The sequence below is a fragment of the Leuresthes tenuis genome, unplaced genomic scaffold, assembly GCF_036924035.1.
Source record: "Leuresthes tenuis unplaced genomic scaffold, fLeuTen1.0.hap1 SCAF_12, whole genome shotgun sequence".
Classification (NCBI taxonomy): domain Eukaryota; kingdom Metazoa; phylum Chordata; class Actinopteri; order Atheriniformes; family Atherinopsidae; genus Leuresthes; species Leuresthes tenuis.
In genome coordinates, this window is record NW_027325366.1 from 20104409 (window position 1) to 20118819 (window position 14411).

At 38.1% G+C, this 14411-nt stretch overlaps 2 protein-coding genes across 2 annotated transcripts in view; one reads left to right on the plus strand and one right to left on the minus strand.

Moving 5' to 3' along the window:
• The window catches only part of LOC140319374 (glypican-6-like), a 77661-nt gene extending 72661 nt beyond the window's left edge, over positions 1–5000 (plus strand). The window contains exons 7-9 of the mRNA XM_072396980.1: positions 253–389; positions 1347–1522; positions 2477–5000. Coding sequence (XP_072253081.1) covers positions 253–389; positions 1347–1522; positions 2477–2682 — 519 coding nt within the window. The 3' untranslated portion in view covers positions 2683–5000. The remainder of the gene's footprint in view (positions 1–252; positions 390–1346; positions 1523–2476) is intronic.
• A 302-nt stretch (positions 5001–5302) lies between these two features.
• Positions 5303–9419, minus strand: dct (dopachrome tautomerase). Its single transcript, XM_072397669.1, has 8 exons — positions 9131–9419; positions 8694–8993; positions 8154–8254; positions 6819–6985; positions 6541–6720; positions 6002–6137; positions 5699–5900; positions 5303–5478 (listed from the first exon to the last, which is right to left on the minus strand). Exons 1-8 carry the CDS (start codon positions 9417–9419, stop codon positions 5303–5305), a joined length of 1551 nt encoding a protein of 516 aa, XP_072253770.1.
• Positions 9420–14411: the final 4992 nt, after the last annotated feature.

The following is a 14411-nucleotide window of genomic DNA, read 5'->3' on the forward strand; positions in this document are numbered from 1 at the left end:
TTGCACTCCCTGTGGGTGTCTCACTCCAGCTGCCTCTGATTCTATGCCATTGATATCAAAAGTCTTTGAAGAGGATCAATTGGATGATTTTTCTTTATGTTTCTGGCTGACATCTTTGAGGTTGTTTTCGTGGCAGTGTAAATTGGGGGGCCCATTGATTCATAAAAGATTGAATCAAAATATTCTAAATGTCTAAAGTTTTTGCACTAAATGATTTTTGTCCTTTGGTGTAACAACCGATCTTTTGTTTAGGTGGTGGACATAAAAGAGAAGCTGAAGATGTCCAAGAAGTTTTGGTCCAACTTGCCTGATGCGATGTGCATGAACGACAGAATGACTGCAGGAAATGCCAGTGATGACGAGTGTTGGAACGGGCACACCAAGGGCAGGTAAAGCCACCAGAGCCCCCGAGGGCTGATGAGGGCTAACACAAAAGGTTACTTAGAAGTCCAAAGTCTGTTCAGCGTGGCTGATGTTAAGCAGTCTGATCCTAGCCTTTAGAATCAGGTTGTTTAATTTCACTCACTTAATCTCCATTGTGTAGGAGCTCGGCATACTTTCACTGTAATTCATTCAACTTAAAGCAGTTGTTGTGGTTTGCATTTACCGTTTACTTACACGACTTGCTTTTTTGTTGCGTTTTTTCTTTTTTTTTGGAACTGAGCTTTTATTGTTCTTTAGAATTTTAAACCCAGCATGGTGTTAACTCTGTTAGTTCGATTTAATTTCTAAAAAAATAAATATCTTCAAATGCCAGCAGCCACTTCTGGGGTCACCTGTATTGTCACCTGTACGATGAAAGGATTTTAAGAATATATATAGAAAATTGTTTGGGTAACCTTCTACACTAATTATTCAAAAGAAATGTAGCAGCTGCTGCATGCTTTTTTTTTGTTCCTCCTGTCAGTTGAATGAGTCAAGGACAAAAATAATTATTACCTCTTTTAATTCAGGGAGATTTGAATGGTACATATTATCTTAAGTGATCTGGGCTTATGGGAAACAAATGCTGTTGTGTCAAATGATTTGTGGAATGCCCTCACATGACGGCCTGCAGCCTATTTATCAAACGCGAGTGCAGCCAGCTGACGTGTTTTCCCTGGAGAAATAACGTGTGTCAGTATATTTCCACACATGATAAGGTCAAATGGTCGTTTTGCAAACATTATTGTAACATTGAGGAGCCATTGCTCAATGCTCTGTGAGAATTAGACCCATAACTCAAAACAAGTGTGTGGAATTTGTCCACTCTTTGCATATCAGGGAAGCCATTCTGTAACAAATGACCATTCGCCGGCCTGTTCTTTTAGCAAGTACAGTTTCTATTTATTTGTTTTGCTATTAAGGTACTTACTGGAAGTCCAAAAGGATGGCCTTACCAACCAGATGAATAACCCCGAGGTGGGAGTCGACATCACACGTCCAGACACCATCATCCGTCAGCAGATCATGGCTCTTCGGGTGATGACTAACAAGTTGAAAAATGCCTACAACGGCAATGACATCTACTTTCAAGACTCGAGTAAGCTATTTGCCATTTTTGCTATGCACACAAAATGTGTCACTGTGCTTCTTTTTCCCCCCGCTCTCTTAAGATAGGAAAGATAGGAAGATTAGTTTTGCCTTCAGCACCTGTCAAGTTTGTGCTTATGATATTTAACCTTGAGACAGAGGTAATCACTATCAGTAAAGAAGGTACAACAAAAACTAATACAGGCAGTGTGTAATTAAGAAAAAATGCCAAAAGTCTCTGTCCATAAAGGTTTTTTTAAATGGATTAAAACAATAGGAGGGATGTTATGGGGATGCTGGAGCTTATCACAGGGCCAACACAGACACAAATGAGACAAACAACCATGCATCCTCACACTCAGTTTAGAACCCCCTGACCTAACATGTACATTTTTGGACTGTGGGAGAAAGCCAGAGTTCCCAAAGAGAACTCATGTCTCCACAGGGAGAACATGCAAACTGTTACTGTGAAGTAACGGCGCTAACAACCACAACACCATTTACTGGATAACATGAACACCCAGGCTTTTTTTTTTTGCTTTTTTTAAACCTCCATTGACTGATGTTTTACAGAGGCACGATGTAGTCATTCTGCCGTCTTCTGACAACACGACACAGTCTTATTTATTTCAAAATAGTCAGTGGAAGCCTGCCTGAATTGCATTTACTCAGAGGCAACAACATACATCATTTAAACATGTTGCACATTAGTATAAACATGGGAGATAATTTGTTTGATTTTTTTTCTTTTTGGGAATTAATGGTTACAAATGACACCTTTTGGATAGATATAGCGCTTTTGATCCACTTTACATGAAAACAGTCTTAATCATTAATATTCAATGTAAGGAAATTCCTCATTCTAGATCAAAACGGTTGTTGAGAATTGTTGAATTGATCAAGTTGTTGCTCTAGCATTACACTGAAGTGCTCATTCTGCTTTGTGTTTGTTGTGTCATTGCAGGCGATGAAGGCAGTGGCTCAGGAAGTGGCAGCGGCTGCACAGAGGTTTGCCCCACAGATATGGAAGCTGCTACCACTGAAATCCCAGTGGTTAGAGCTGACCGGAGTGGGCCTGTGGAAAACTCTGCACAACTCTGTGCACCCTCTGTAGTCCTGCCAACCATGCTGGCCCTATCAGCCTTAGCTCTTCAGCGACAATGGAGATAATACTGGAGCAACAAGTTAAATATGGACAGCAGGGTTTCCTTTCCACTCTTTTTCCGTAGTTTTGTATTCAGGCAGATTGGAGCTACAGTCAGGCAGAAAGCATTTGGGCTGCCAGCCTTGATGCTAGAAGAGTCTGCTCTGAGAAAGAGAGTAGTCATGCATCATGATTTCCCACTTTTCCAAAGATCATGCAGTGCTATCCCTAGACTTGATATTTTATGGCATCATTTCACCATCTAGTAATGATGCTTACCCAACAAACTCTGCTTCAGAGATTAAAAAAAAAGAATAAATGTATGTATCTTGCACATGTGGCAGGTATCAATGTAGGTCTCTAAGTGGAAAAATAAAATACGCACTTTGATTGTTTTAATTTTTTCAAATGCAAAAAAAATTTGTTTGTGTTCTAAAAATTGTTGAGATTATGGTCATTTGATGCACCAGAAGGAGGTACATTGAGTTTGATAAACGTTTAATATTATATTTTCCAACAAATAATTACATAAATGCCAGATAATTCGGGAACATGCGATTTTTGCCTAAAGTTTAAAAGAATTATTTTACCACTATCATTAACTTGAAGGCTAATTTTTGATTTATGCTGCATAGCAATCAAATCTTCATCAGAAGTTAGTTTTTTTGTGTGTGTGTTTCGAGATCTAATGCAGCCACTGAATTGTGTTTCTTCATTGTATGTGTCACAATGATTTCAATAATGTTATACAAGATTGTAGGTGCACTATATCATAGTTTGACCATGGATCTTCACAGCCTTTTAGCTATTCGCTATATCTGTTCAACAGTGGCCTTGTGCTAAAACTCGCTCAAGAATTACAGTAAGGTTAACATTTTATATATATATATATATATATATCTGCCTTGCAACAAATTCATTATATTTCAAATATTCTCATACCATGCTGGATTTTAAGCTTTACTTTAGGATGATACAACTTATGAAGAAGTTTGTCCACCTATTTTGCAGAGAAAGTGCCACCAATGTGCAGTTATGCAACTGTATCAAAGTAATGCTGGCTCTGTTGTGGTGTGGGTTGCCACTGATAAGTCACCACTAAAAACCACTGGTGTAAAGCCCCCCCAGTTAACCCCTCATCTAACTGCCTAACGGTTTATTAAATGGAAATGGACATGCACATTGCACTATGAGATTACACCATTAAACACAGTCTTGTGCTGCTGTAATATCTATATTCATTTACAGTCATTGGGACCTACAAAGTTAAGTACTGCATCCACAGACTACTCTACAAATAGTTTGACATATTTTAAATGTGTTGGAACTGCATATATAAGAAAAAGAAAAAAATGTGTTTGCTACTCCTGTGTATATTGTGCGACTGGTACCACAGTTTTTTTTTTTGTTTTTTTTTTGGAGGGGGGGTGACCATTGTACCAACCAAATTAAAATACTGTCAGACAGTATTAAAATGTCAAGTTGAAATCACAGGAGTAATGAAAAAAATAGAAACATATATTACAATAGTAAAAGATGTGAGAATTATTTAGAGGGGCAGCAGCAAACAGCACAAAGTGACTCCTGGGAATGCCGAGAAAAGGTCCCTAAATTTATCTGGAAAGCTTGAATGGTTGTGTCTGCAGCACAGACAGGCTTGAAGCCGACCACAGTCACCTGTGAAATGAGAATCTGTGGAGACTGGACAGGCCTGAATGCTTCGGTGAAGCTCCTCAGTAGAGCGTACTTACAGAGAATGTGAGAGGCCTGGCACCGCTGAGGGAGGGCGGACAAAACCAGCGTGTATGCACATTCACTGTTCTCTGAGAGCCTGTCAGGTCCCTAACCACCAGGCCAGCTGAGCTTACATATCCACTGAATTAGCCTGTATTATGCCCTTCGCAATGTATCAACGAGTATCTGTTGAGCTTCTTTTTTTTTTCCTCACTGCTTTCAAATATTCATTTGCATCAGAATTGCAGGAACAAAACATGGAGAGAAAATGTCATGTGTTTCATTGAAAATGATTCTTTATTATGACAATTGATCTCATAGGATGCCCTTTTTATGTTTTGTATCATTGAACTTTTAATATTTTTGCAATAAAATGCTGAAAACGGAAGTCTGGTCAGACAAATTATCAGAAACATTGAATGAGCAGGAGCTATATGACATCAAATACCTAAATAGGTTCATTTTATTTGGAATTGGACTATAATTTCAAAGGGGTGAAGAACTAGTTGAGCAAATATGCCTTACTGTTTTTCAGTGCAATTAAGATGATTGCATTTGTGTTTTGTTACTGTTCTTGAGAATAAATTGTTATTAAAAACATTCCAATAGATCTGTGCTCATGCTAACTTTGTGAAACACCAATAAGGATTAAAAATAGGGTCAGCTTTTTATAAAACGATTACGTAGTGGTAAAAGCTTACAACAATTTCAAATGTATATTTTATGATTCAGACAACGGTCAGGTGATTATTCTACCATGTGATTAGATTCATATCGAAAAAGTACAATGTTATTCAGTTAAAAGATCAACATTTTCCTATTGCTTCACAGTGGAGCCAGTGTAGACTGCCTGCTCTGACGCTATGAGGTATGTACGAGTGCTGAAGTGCCTTTCAGAACAACTGGTGAAAGCTAGGCTTCCTCTGTGTACTTTCTATTTGTGAAATCCGCTTTTATCAGAGGTTCAAAGCCTCTGTTTCTCCGCTGGCGCAGGTAGAGCACAAAGATAAGGAGAAGCACCAGGAGACCGATGAAGACTCCCCCTAAAGTGGAGCCAAGCACAAAGACAGCTGGCCCTCCGTCTGCATCTGTGGAGATGAAGCACAAGTGAAGGTATTTTTTTTTTTCCAGCAAAGCAACTGAATGTTGATTCATTTATGCTCCGACTTAAAAATGTGGGATTTGACAAGCTTGAAGACAGCAATCACTGCTTACTTAATATTAACAAGATGCTGAGTAATAATTGACCATATTTCCCCAAATGTGGACCTTTTCATTTCTACACATTCTTTTTAAAAAATTGCTCACCATCTAAGGAAATTGAGTAGGAATATCCCAACTGCTCAGATGCGATGTAGATCTCTTCATTAGTTATTGGAGGAAAGAAAGGGACCATGTTGAAATCCCTGTTGTGACCAATGGGGGCCATTTCATCTGGGAAGGTGGCATTGGACGGAGCAATTCTCCGCATCCACTCGTCGAAAATGGCATCAGTAAAAGCATGGAGCACCTGAAACGTAGAATAACAGGAACACCGTGGTTATTTTGAGAGAAAAAATGATATGCCTTTCATATGTGCTTTCAGAGGAAACCATGAAATTAGACTCTGACCAGAAATATGGGGTCATTGGCAGCAGAGTGAGACAAAGAGCTGGTTCCGTTGAGCAAGGCATGGACGAGGTTGTGGAGATTACTGACGGTATCATCCAGCTCTCCATCTGGCTTTTCATACCCTTCAAGAGCATTTCTGTGAATTGTAAAGCACAATGATTGTTGAACTGCAGTTTTCCAACTGTTAGAATAAGTTAGTTGACCGTAAACGACTGCTGGTTGTATCCGTTTTGTTCATAACTTTCAAGAGTCAAACGTATTCCTGATGGTGTAGATCTGACACGGTTGTTGCTTGTCACCTAGGTTATCTAATTGTCTTCATAAAATGACTGCGTGTATCATAGCATCAAACATGTATCTGCATTTCACAGGCCCTTTTTTCTCATTTTAATCTAATTTAAATAATTTTCAGGATATTCATAACATTTATTTGTTGATTTTTACCACAAGAACTAGTTTAAAGAAAAAAGACTTGGTCCATTTTACCACTGGCCTGAGTTGAGGAAATTTGTTATGAATGTGAAGCTATAGAGTTGTACCTAAAACTAAAGGAGGAGTTGGTGAAATAGGGGGGACTGTCAAAGTCCCTGATTCCGAGACAGCTTCTGACGTCATTCATGGTAGGCAGAGACTTGTTGGCCCTATCCATGATCCCTCTCTGGATGAGACCCTCACTGGTGCCATTGCAAAGAGTCACAAGGCGGTTATAGTCATCCAAACTAGAAGGAAAGAAAAAGATTTTTTGCCTCTGTTAATACAAATATTAAGGATTTCACAATCTTAAATCGTAAATAAATGTTGAATATTTTATGCTAACCTGTTACACACCACACCCCATCTGGAGAATCTGGACTGGTTGCTGATGAGGGAGGGGTTGTCTGGGTTTTGACCTCCCAACAGAGAGTCAGTACACACGTCACATTCACTCTGCCCTGTGGCAAAGTTCCAGTAAGGGATTGCAAAGTTCTCATTTCCTGTCAGCCTCTGCAGTGAAATAACAAGTTTTTGTTATTTTTCTAGCTTAACTTACTTTTGAAGATCTTTTAGCAGTTAATATATCAGGCTTCATTGCAACACCTAGTTAGAATCCAGTCAAGGGAATCCCATCAGAACTCTGCATTGTAAAAAATATTCTGCAGTCAGTCATTGATAACATTTAATTACCATGATTAACTATCATTTTGTGATCATCAACAATATATCGTACCAATATATATAAAAAAAATCCAAAGGGGGATAAAAAAAAAAACAGAATCTTCCTCTTCTCTTATTTTCTCTATCTCTTATACATTTACCATCATATGATCACATGTACATGCACATGCTCCAAAGGCAGAAGATACACTATAAATCATCACAGGCAGGACAATAACCCAATTATAATGGAACAATGACCTACTCATTGTCGTGACTTTGCTACTCTTTAAACCATCTCATCTGATATGATGACAGAATGTACTTTTGAGTAAATCAGCCATTAAGAGCCGCACGTGCTAGTTTCTTCTCACACCACCTAAGGAAACAATGTGCTAATTCTGTTCTTCTAGAATTTTTGACCAAGTATGTCAGATAATTACTCAATTTCCAGCTTTAAGTCAGAGTGATTTATCAAGCTTTAATTTATCAAAATGACACAGCGTGATGAATGTAACTGTGCAATAAAATCACAATTCATAGTGGTCACATTTTGGAAAAATGTCTTCAGAGTTACAAAGCCAAAGTTCACATTAAGAGGAGCTCTTTTATTTGATGACATCAGCATGACATCATCATCAACATATTTGCATAATGCCTGTGTGTGGCTAGTTTGAAGAAAGAATAAGCAGCTTTAACAGGAGAGCTAAAATGGAGTGTTTCAGACATAAGGTGACAGTATTACTGTATTACTGTAATGTTAAGTTAAGTTTTTTCAACATTAAGCTATGGAAACCTCTTCTATCCCAAAAATAATAATGCTTTATCAACCTGACAGTGAGCATGTGCATATTAAGTAAGCCGCCACAATTCACATGATTCAGTCCGACTGCTAGGCATACGTAGATTTAAAATCTCAATTTTAAAAAATATATTTATTTTTCTCCATGATAGCAGTCAATTCCCTCTCACCAGTTTATTTATTTATTTTTAAAAAAAAAGGAACTCTTGATAATACCTGAAACTCTCTTTCCAAGCTCAGAAGGTGATATCTGTGCCAGGTGATGAATGCTGGTCCTTTGTGTGAGAAATCAATGCCTCTAAATGGGCGGCCTGGACCTGCAAGAAAACAACATGTTTCATTAACACCAATATTTGAAATCACAGTGACCGCAACAACAGCTACAGATAAAAAAATATATGTTGAAGACTTTTTGAGTTATCGGGTTCGGGTTATCTAGAAATTTAAACGTAGGTTTTTCTTAAGCACCAAAAAAATTCAAATGCTACCTCTTCTTCATTTCTATTGTTGTTTTAATGAGGACTAACATGAGACAAAAAGTTAATTCTGAATAGTAAGGTCTTCTGATCCAGAAACAATGAAGTGGGTCGATATCTGTTATTTTAAAGTCATTGTCTGCTAAATTATATGCCTTTAATCTGAACTATTTTGTTTTATTCCATATACATGTATTACAATTGCACTCCTGTTCTACAGAATGAACAACAGAAACTATAGAACTCTAATGGTTTTATGAAAAGACTCATATTGATTTACCAAGAAGAGTGTCTCTAACTGAGTAGTAATGCTGCCAGACAAAGAAGTCATAAATGGAGATGTTGGCAAACTGTGGCTCAGTTCCATTTGGTCCCAGCAGTCCAAGCCAGTGCTGAGTGGCAATAACATAATCCGGATGGATGGTGGTCTTAGCCATTTCCAAAGCATCCAGGAACTCTTGGAGTTCTTCAGGGGTCAAGGAGTGGATGTCCTTTCGCACCACAGGAGCTTTCCTCTGGTCACAGTTTGATCCGGTCCAGCCAAACTTACACTGGCCACAGTCGTAACCTGCAAAGTTACCTAAAACACAGAGTAAAATTAGTGCTAAAGTGTACAGTAGAAAATGGAATGTTTGGGTTGATGATGGTCCAGGCTCAACTGAATCTCCCTCGATTGTTTATTGACTTAGTATTACAATAAATCTGTAAAGCACTCACCGGTACATCTGCAAGTCTGATTGAAGAATTTGGTCGGCCACCTCTCTCTGTCATCCACATTTCTGAGTCTGTAGGGTCCTCCCCAGGGTTTACCATCGAACCGAACAGCTGTGCAGTTTCCTCTCCCTGACAGAGAGCCACATATGTTGGCAGGATCCGATCCCAGAGCAGGGCAGCACTGCTTGGACAGGAGCCCCACCACTGTGCAGCAAACTCGAGGAAACTGAGCCTCTGCTGGCTCAGGACAGAGGAGCAAAGATAGAAGACCAAGACCCAGTGCAATCAACATATTCCACCTGTTTGTTTCCTCCATTCGGTGGTGACGAATCAGTTTGTAGATCAACTCTTAACTGAAATGCAGTCAATTATTTCCTCCCAAAAAGTGTGGAATATCACTCAGCTACGGTCCTTTGCGGTCTGTCTTTAAATTAGATTCAGTGATAGAGTTAACATCTGTGGAAACAACACTTTAAAGCCAAATCATGTTGTGTTCCAGTTAGTTACATGCACATTAAGAAAGCCCCTAATGTCTGTTCTTGCATTTTATAGGGCTGGGGAGGATTAAGGCTTTGGTCTTGTGATGATCACCTGACAGAGGAGCTGTGAACTGCAGAGATCTGGAAGAATACCAAGTAAATTAACTATGTAGCCACTGTGTACTAAAAGAAAAAGACATTTTGATTTGTTCTTTGCGGTTGAGACATTTTGTTCTGATCTAACAAAAAAACTGAATAGGATTAAAATCCATTTTCTGTGCAGTATCCCAAGTACAGATCTGCTTCATATGAAAGGAGGACTAATTACTTTAATCCAGCTATAAATTTGTAGAAATTATTTTGGAGCTTGTTAGTGCTGTGCTCATCTGATTACAGCGTTTTCCTTTTCACAACAGGAAACAAACAGGAATCCATTCCCTTTATACACCTAAGTAATGACTGTCAAAACCTTTTATTGTGGCCACTGCTCAGATCTTCCAGAATTGCTGTGTGTACTCCTTATCCCCTTCTACCAAGTTAGGGGATACTAGCTAGGACAGCGTCTCTTAACAAAATTTCCCCATGTGGACTTTGCAAAATCACAAACACAAACAGGACTCCCTCTGTGCACAGTGCTGGTCACCCAAGAAAACTGAGGACCCAATTGCAGACGTGGTCAAAGGCAGGAGGGTGTAGGAAACTTGAAGTGCGGCTGAACCAGAACGCCCCAGAAACTCAACTTGATAACGAATCCAAAAATGCAAACAAAGTTGAAGACATAAACTGACCCGACGTGGCACAACTCACAAAATTGAACGTGTGGTTATAACAGCAAGGATGTGAAAAAGACTCCCAGGCAGCTTAAATACTGTGGGGAACTGATTGGTGAATGACTACAGCTGTGGAGAATGAACACAGGTGAGTGAGTGAAGCTAATAACCTTAACAGGAGGGAACTGAGGAAAAGTAGAAAAAATCCTAAGAAAAACAAATGACTAAATAAGAAAAGTAGATAGAAACAAAACATTCAGCATTTTCAACATTCAGTCACAGGTTGGTTCCATCACTTCTCACATTGCTACTATGGCTAATGAATAATCTTTTTGTTTTTCTTTTTGTTTTTTTTTTAAATCTCAAATAATAGCATCATGAGGGATCATCGTTCTGCCCTTAAGACAGACATGTGAGTCATTCAGATTTTTATTCAAACTTTCGTCAAATGCAGAACACACCGCTCACTCCGACTGCTTCATAATGTGAGACCTCTGATCTTTAAATCAGTCTGACCCACGCTCCTGATACATTCCAGGAGGAGGCCTGCCATGTGATGTAGTGTGTTTAACCTCCACACTGAAAAATCTTTTTGTTCCTTACTGTTAACTTCCCTGACATATGAGAATGACTCTGCAGTGAGGTAGCTTTGTTTATGTGGTCCAAAGGGGTAATAGTTTCTAAAGGCGGTTCAATCTTATTCTAGAAAATTAAACAAAAAAAACAGCGTCAACAAAACTTCTATGAAAGTTTTTCTTTTAAGGAGATTATTTTATTTCAGAGGTAAAGAGTCAGACATGAATGTGGTTCTATTTGAAAACTAATGAGTGGCTACACGGTCATTTACACAACGGTCACAAAGGTCGGGTTCACTGCAACTGACAGGATTAGTGAGTGGAATTCCAGCAAGTCCATTAAATTTCTCCTTTTAGGTTTTTTCCCGCTAACTCCATTGAACAAGTGTAAACCCGCGCTGATGAATTTACCAATGTTGTTCAAAGTCGTGGCTTTCCATGTGAAGGAAATGGAAAAAGAAAGATCTCACACACAAATGTAAATTGAATTAGAGACAAGGTAAGATAAATGAAGTAAGAACATGTGCCAGAGGTTTAGCAAACACCTCCATAGAAAAAAGAGGGAAAAAAATATGTGTATGTAAGTGAACTAGTATGTACTTTTTCATCCTAGAAGACTCAAGCGGCTTCCTGAAGAGAAATTGCATGGATTTGTTTGACTTAATGAAGACAAAAAAACCTGAAGAAATACAAGGAGCTCTTTGTGTTTTAATTCAAATGACCTCATGTTTGTAGAAGAATAGTTATCCTGTGGTGGTGATAAAGACGAGTGTACGGAAGCTGAGAACGGCCATGGATTTATTTACATTTTTTTAACGCACTGTCATCTCGTGATGACGACTTATTATTTCAAAGTTGTGAAAGAAACGAAAAAATAATTACTTGTTTTGTTATCTTGATATAACAAAGATTGTTTTCTCGTGATAACGAATCAATTTATAATGTGTTTGTCTTGATTTCAACCTACAAGAGCTGCCATGAACGGCTTCTGTGCAACCGCTAACCAGTAGCCCCTAAACAAACCCGGTCAAGTAAACAAACTAAAGTAAAGTGTAGGTACTCTTGTAGGTTGAAATTAATAATCACGTGAACACTATCTTTGTTATATTGAGATAACAAAATAATAAGTTGGGTTTTTTTGTTTTTTTTCACAACTTTGAAATAATAAGTCGTGATAACAGTGCATAAAAAAGAAAAAAGAATACATGGCCGTTCTCAGCTTCCGTACCAGCAGTGGAGGATTTAGATTGATTTGACATGGGTCAGGATTTTTTTAAGGAGCTGAGCTGAAGGATATTGTTGATGGATAGATCTTCACAGTTGGATTCAACTACCTTGAAAAGTGATCAAATACTTCAAATGACATGTTAATTTTTTTTGTCATTAATGGCGTAATGTACATAATTATAAAAAAGACTATTAAAAAAACATAAGCTAATCATAAATACACTTACTCTTAAAAAAACTAAAAAATAGATGCAGCCTCAACATTTTGAATTATCCCAATAAATATGTCAGAGACAATATAAATGACAGTCTATAAAAAGCTATCATTCCGGTGTTTCATGCTAAAATTTTAACCAATAACTAGAAAATGTAGCTTCTTTCCACTCTCTCTGCTTCAGGCATGTGTAAACAAACAGAATTCATTATTCCAACTGGAACACAGGATGGTGCCAGAGAGTCGTGGTGAACTAAGTCAGTACACATAAAGGCATGCAAGAAGTGACAGCGAGGGTGAAACATGTTGCTAATAAAATCATGGAGTGTAGAAATAAGCGGGGTGGGGGGATTACTCTCAGGGGAGGACCTCTGCCAATATTCTCCCTTGGTAAGAAGATCTTAAGGAAACAGCATGGAAAGCAATTTGCATATCTCTTAATAGTTTTAAATCTTATTTAATCTATCTCTCATTTGTCTCTTCAGATGGAGTTTTCACCCCTCTCAGGTTCCACACAGTGTTGTGCATAATGGTGGATAATGCATCTTCATCTTAATGAAACCATTCTGCAAAGCATCTTTCAAAGAGAATCAAAGATGGAGGTGAAATTAACCAATTGTTAATATGTGGATAGAGAAATGCATCAATTTTCTTGACAGCTGTGTGAATATTGCACTTAACACCTAAACCACTCTGCATAATCTTTATAGCAACATGTGTTAGCTAAATAATAGGGGTCTTTCACATTTTTAATTGAGGCCACTTCAGTTACATTTACAGAGACCAGAGCTCGGCATCCTAGAAACTGGTGAAAAGCAACTCATTTAAATGTTTTTGCTTGTATGCTATTAATGATATGTAACACGCGAGGGCATTCAGCAAGCCCTGCTGGGCTTTTGGGGTTCCTTCTACATATTCATCATAGTCTTTTCAAATTTGCTCACACCAAATTTTACCCCGCACAACATACAAGATGAAAAAAGAGAGTGAACCTTAAGGTTCAGCCAGTTCTTGCATTGAAATACAGGAATAAAGGAAGTTATTTTAAACCTACAGATAAAATGTGATAAGAATCATGCTTATTCAATTTCATATTAAAATCTCAACACATATTATTATCCTCAATCCTATTCACAAGATCACCTGAAAATGTGCTATAATACCTTCATGACTACCGATAGACACAAATAATCAATGCTTGCAATATTGCACAGATACATAATGCTAGTTGGACGTTTCATTCTATTTTAGACTGGTCTTTTATATTTAGTTCTTGAGAAGTTGTCTAAATCTAAAACTCACACCGCTACTGAATATTATCGTTTCTGTGAAAAATGTTCTTCTTTACCTGAATATTCTCACCTATTTGCTTATTTTGTCTCATTCATATGTTTGTGTTTTCCTGATACTGTATTAAAAAAAATTACCTCTGGTTGTGGTCATTTAAAAGCACTACATGTGATTTTCGATAAAACCATAAATCATCAAATGCCCTTCTCATAAAAGATTAAAGCAAGAGCTTTTGTATTTGTTGTGGTATCTCCATCACTCTGGCACTACATCGAACTCTGAGGTAGATGAGGCTGATGCAGTGTCTGTGGACAATAGCAGGGGGGCAGTGTTGCTGTTTCTGTTTGCCTTTGGTTCACAGCAATGACTGGTCCTCACAGTTTGTATTTCCTTCACCAAATATGCCATGAAATAGTCTAGGATTGGACATCTTTGTACTTTAACTGTCACCATTTCAAATCTCAAGCATGCCAAGGAGTGACTGACAGCATATACAGTGGGGCTGGGTGCTATGCAGTCATGTGAAATGGGTAGCCTGTATAGAGTTTTAATCCTCTTTAAGACTCCTATCCATCTACAAATTAATATCTGTGGGCCACATATCCCTCTCCACTAGTTTGTTGTCATATAACCCACTTCTCTAGCAAAGTGATCAAATTATTCACTGGAACACAAGATTAATAGTTATGCTGCGAAACATGCTTCAGGTCAATTATTTGGGAGATTTTG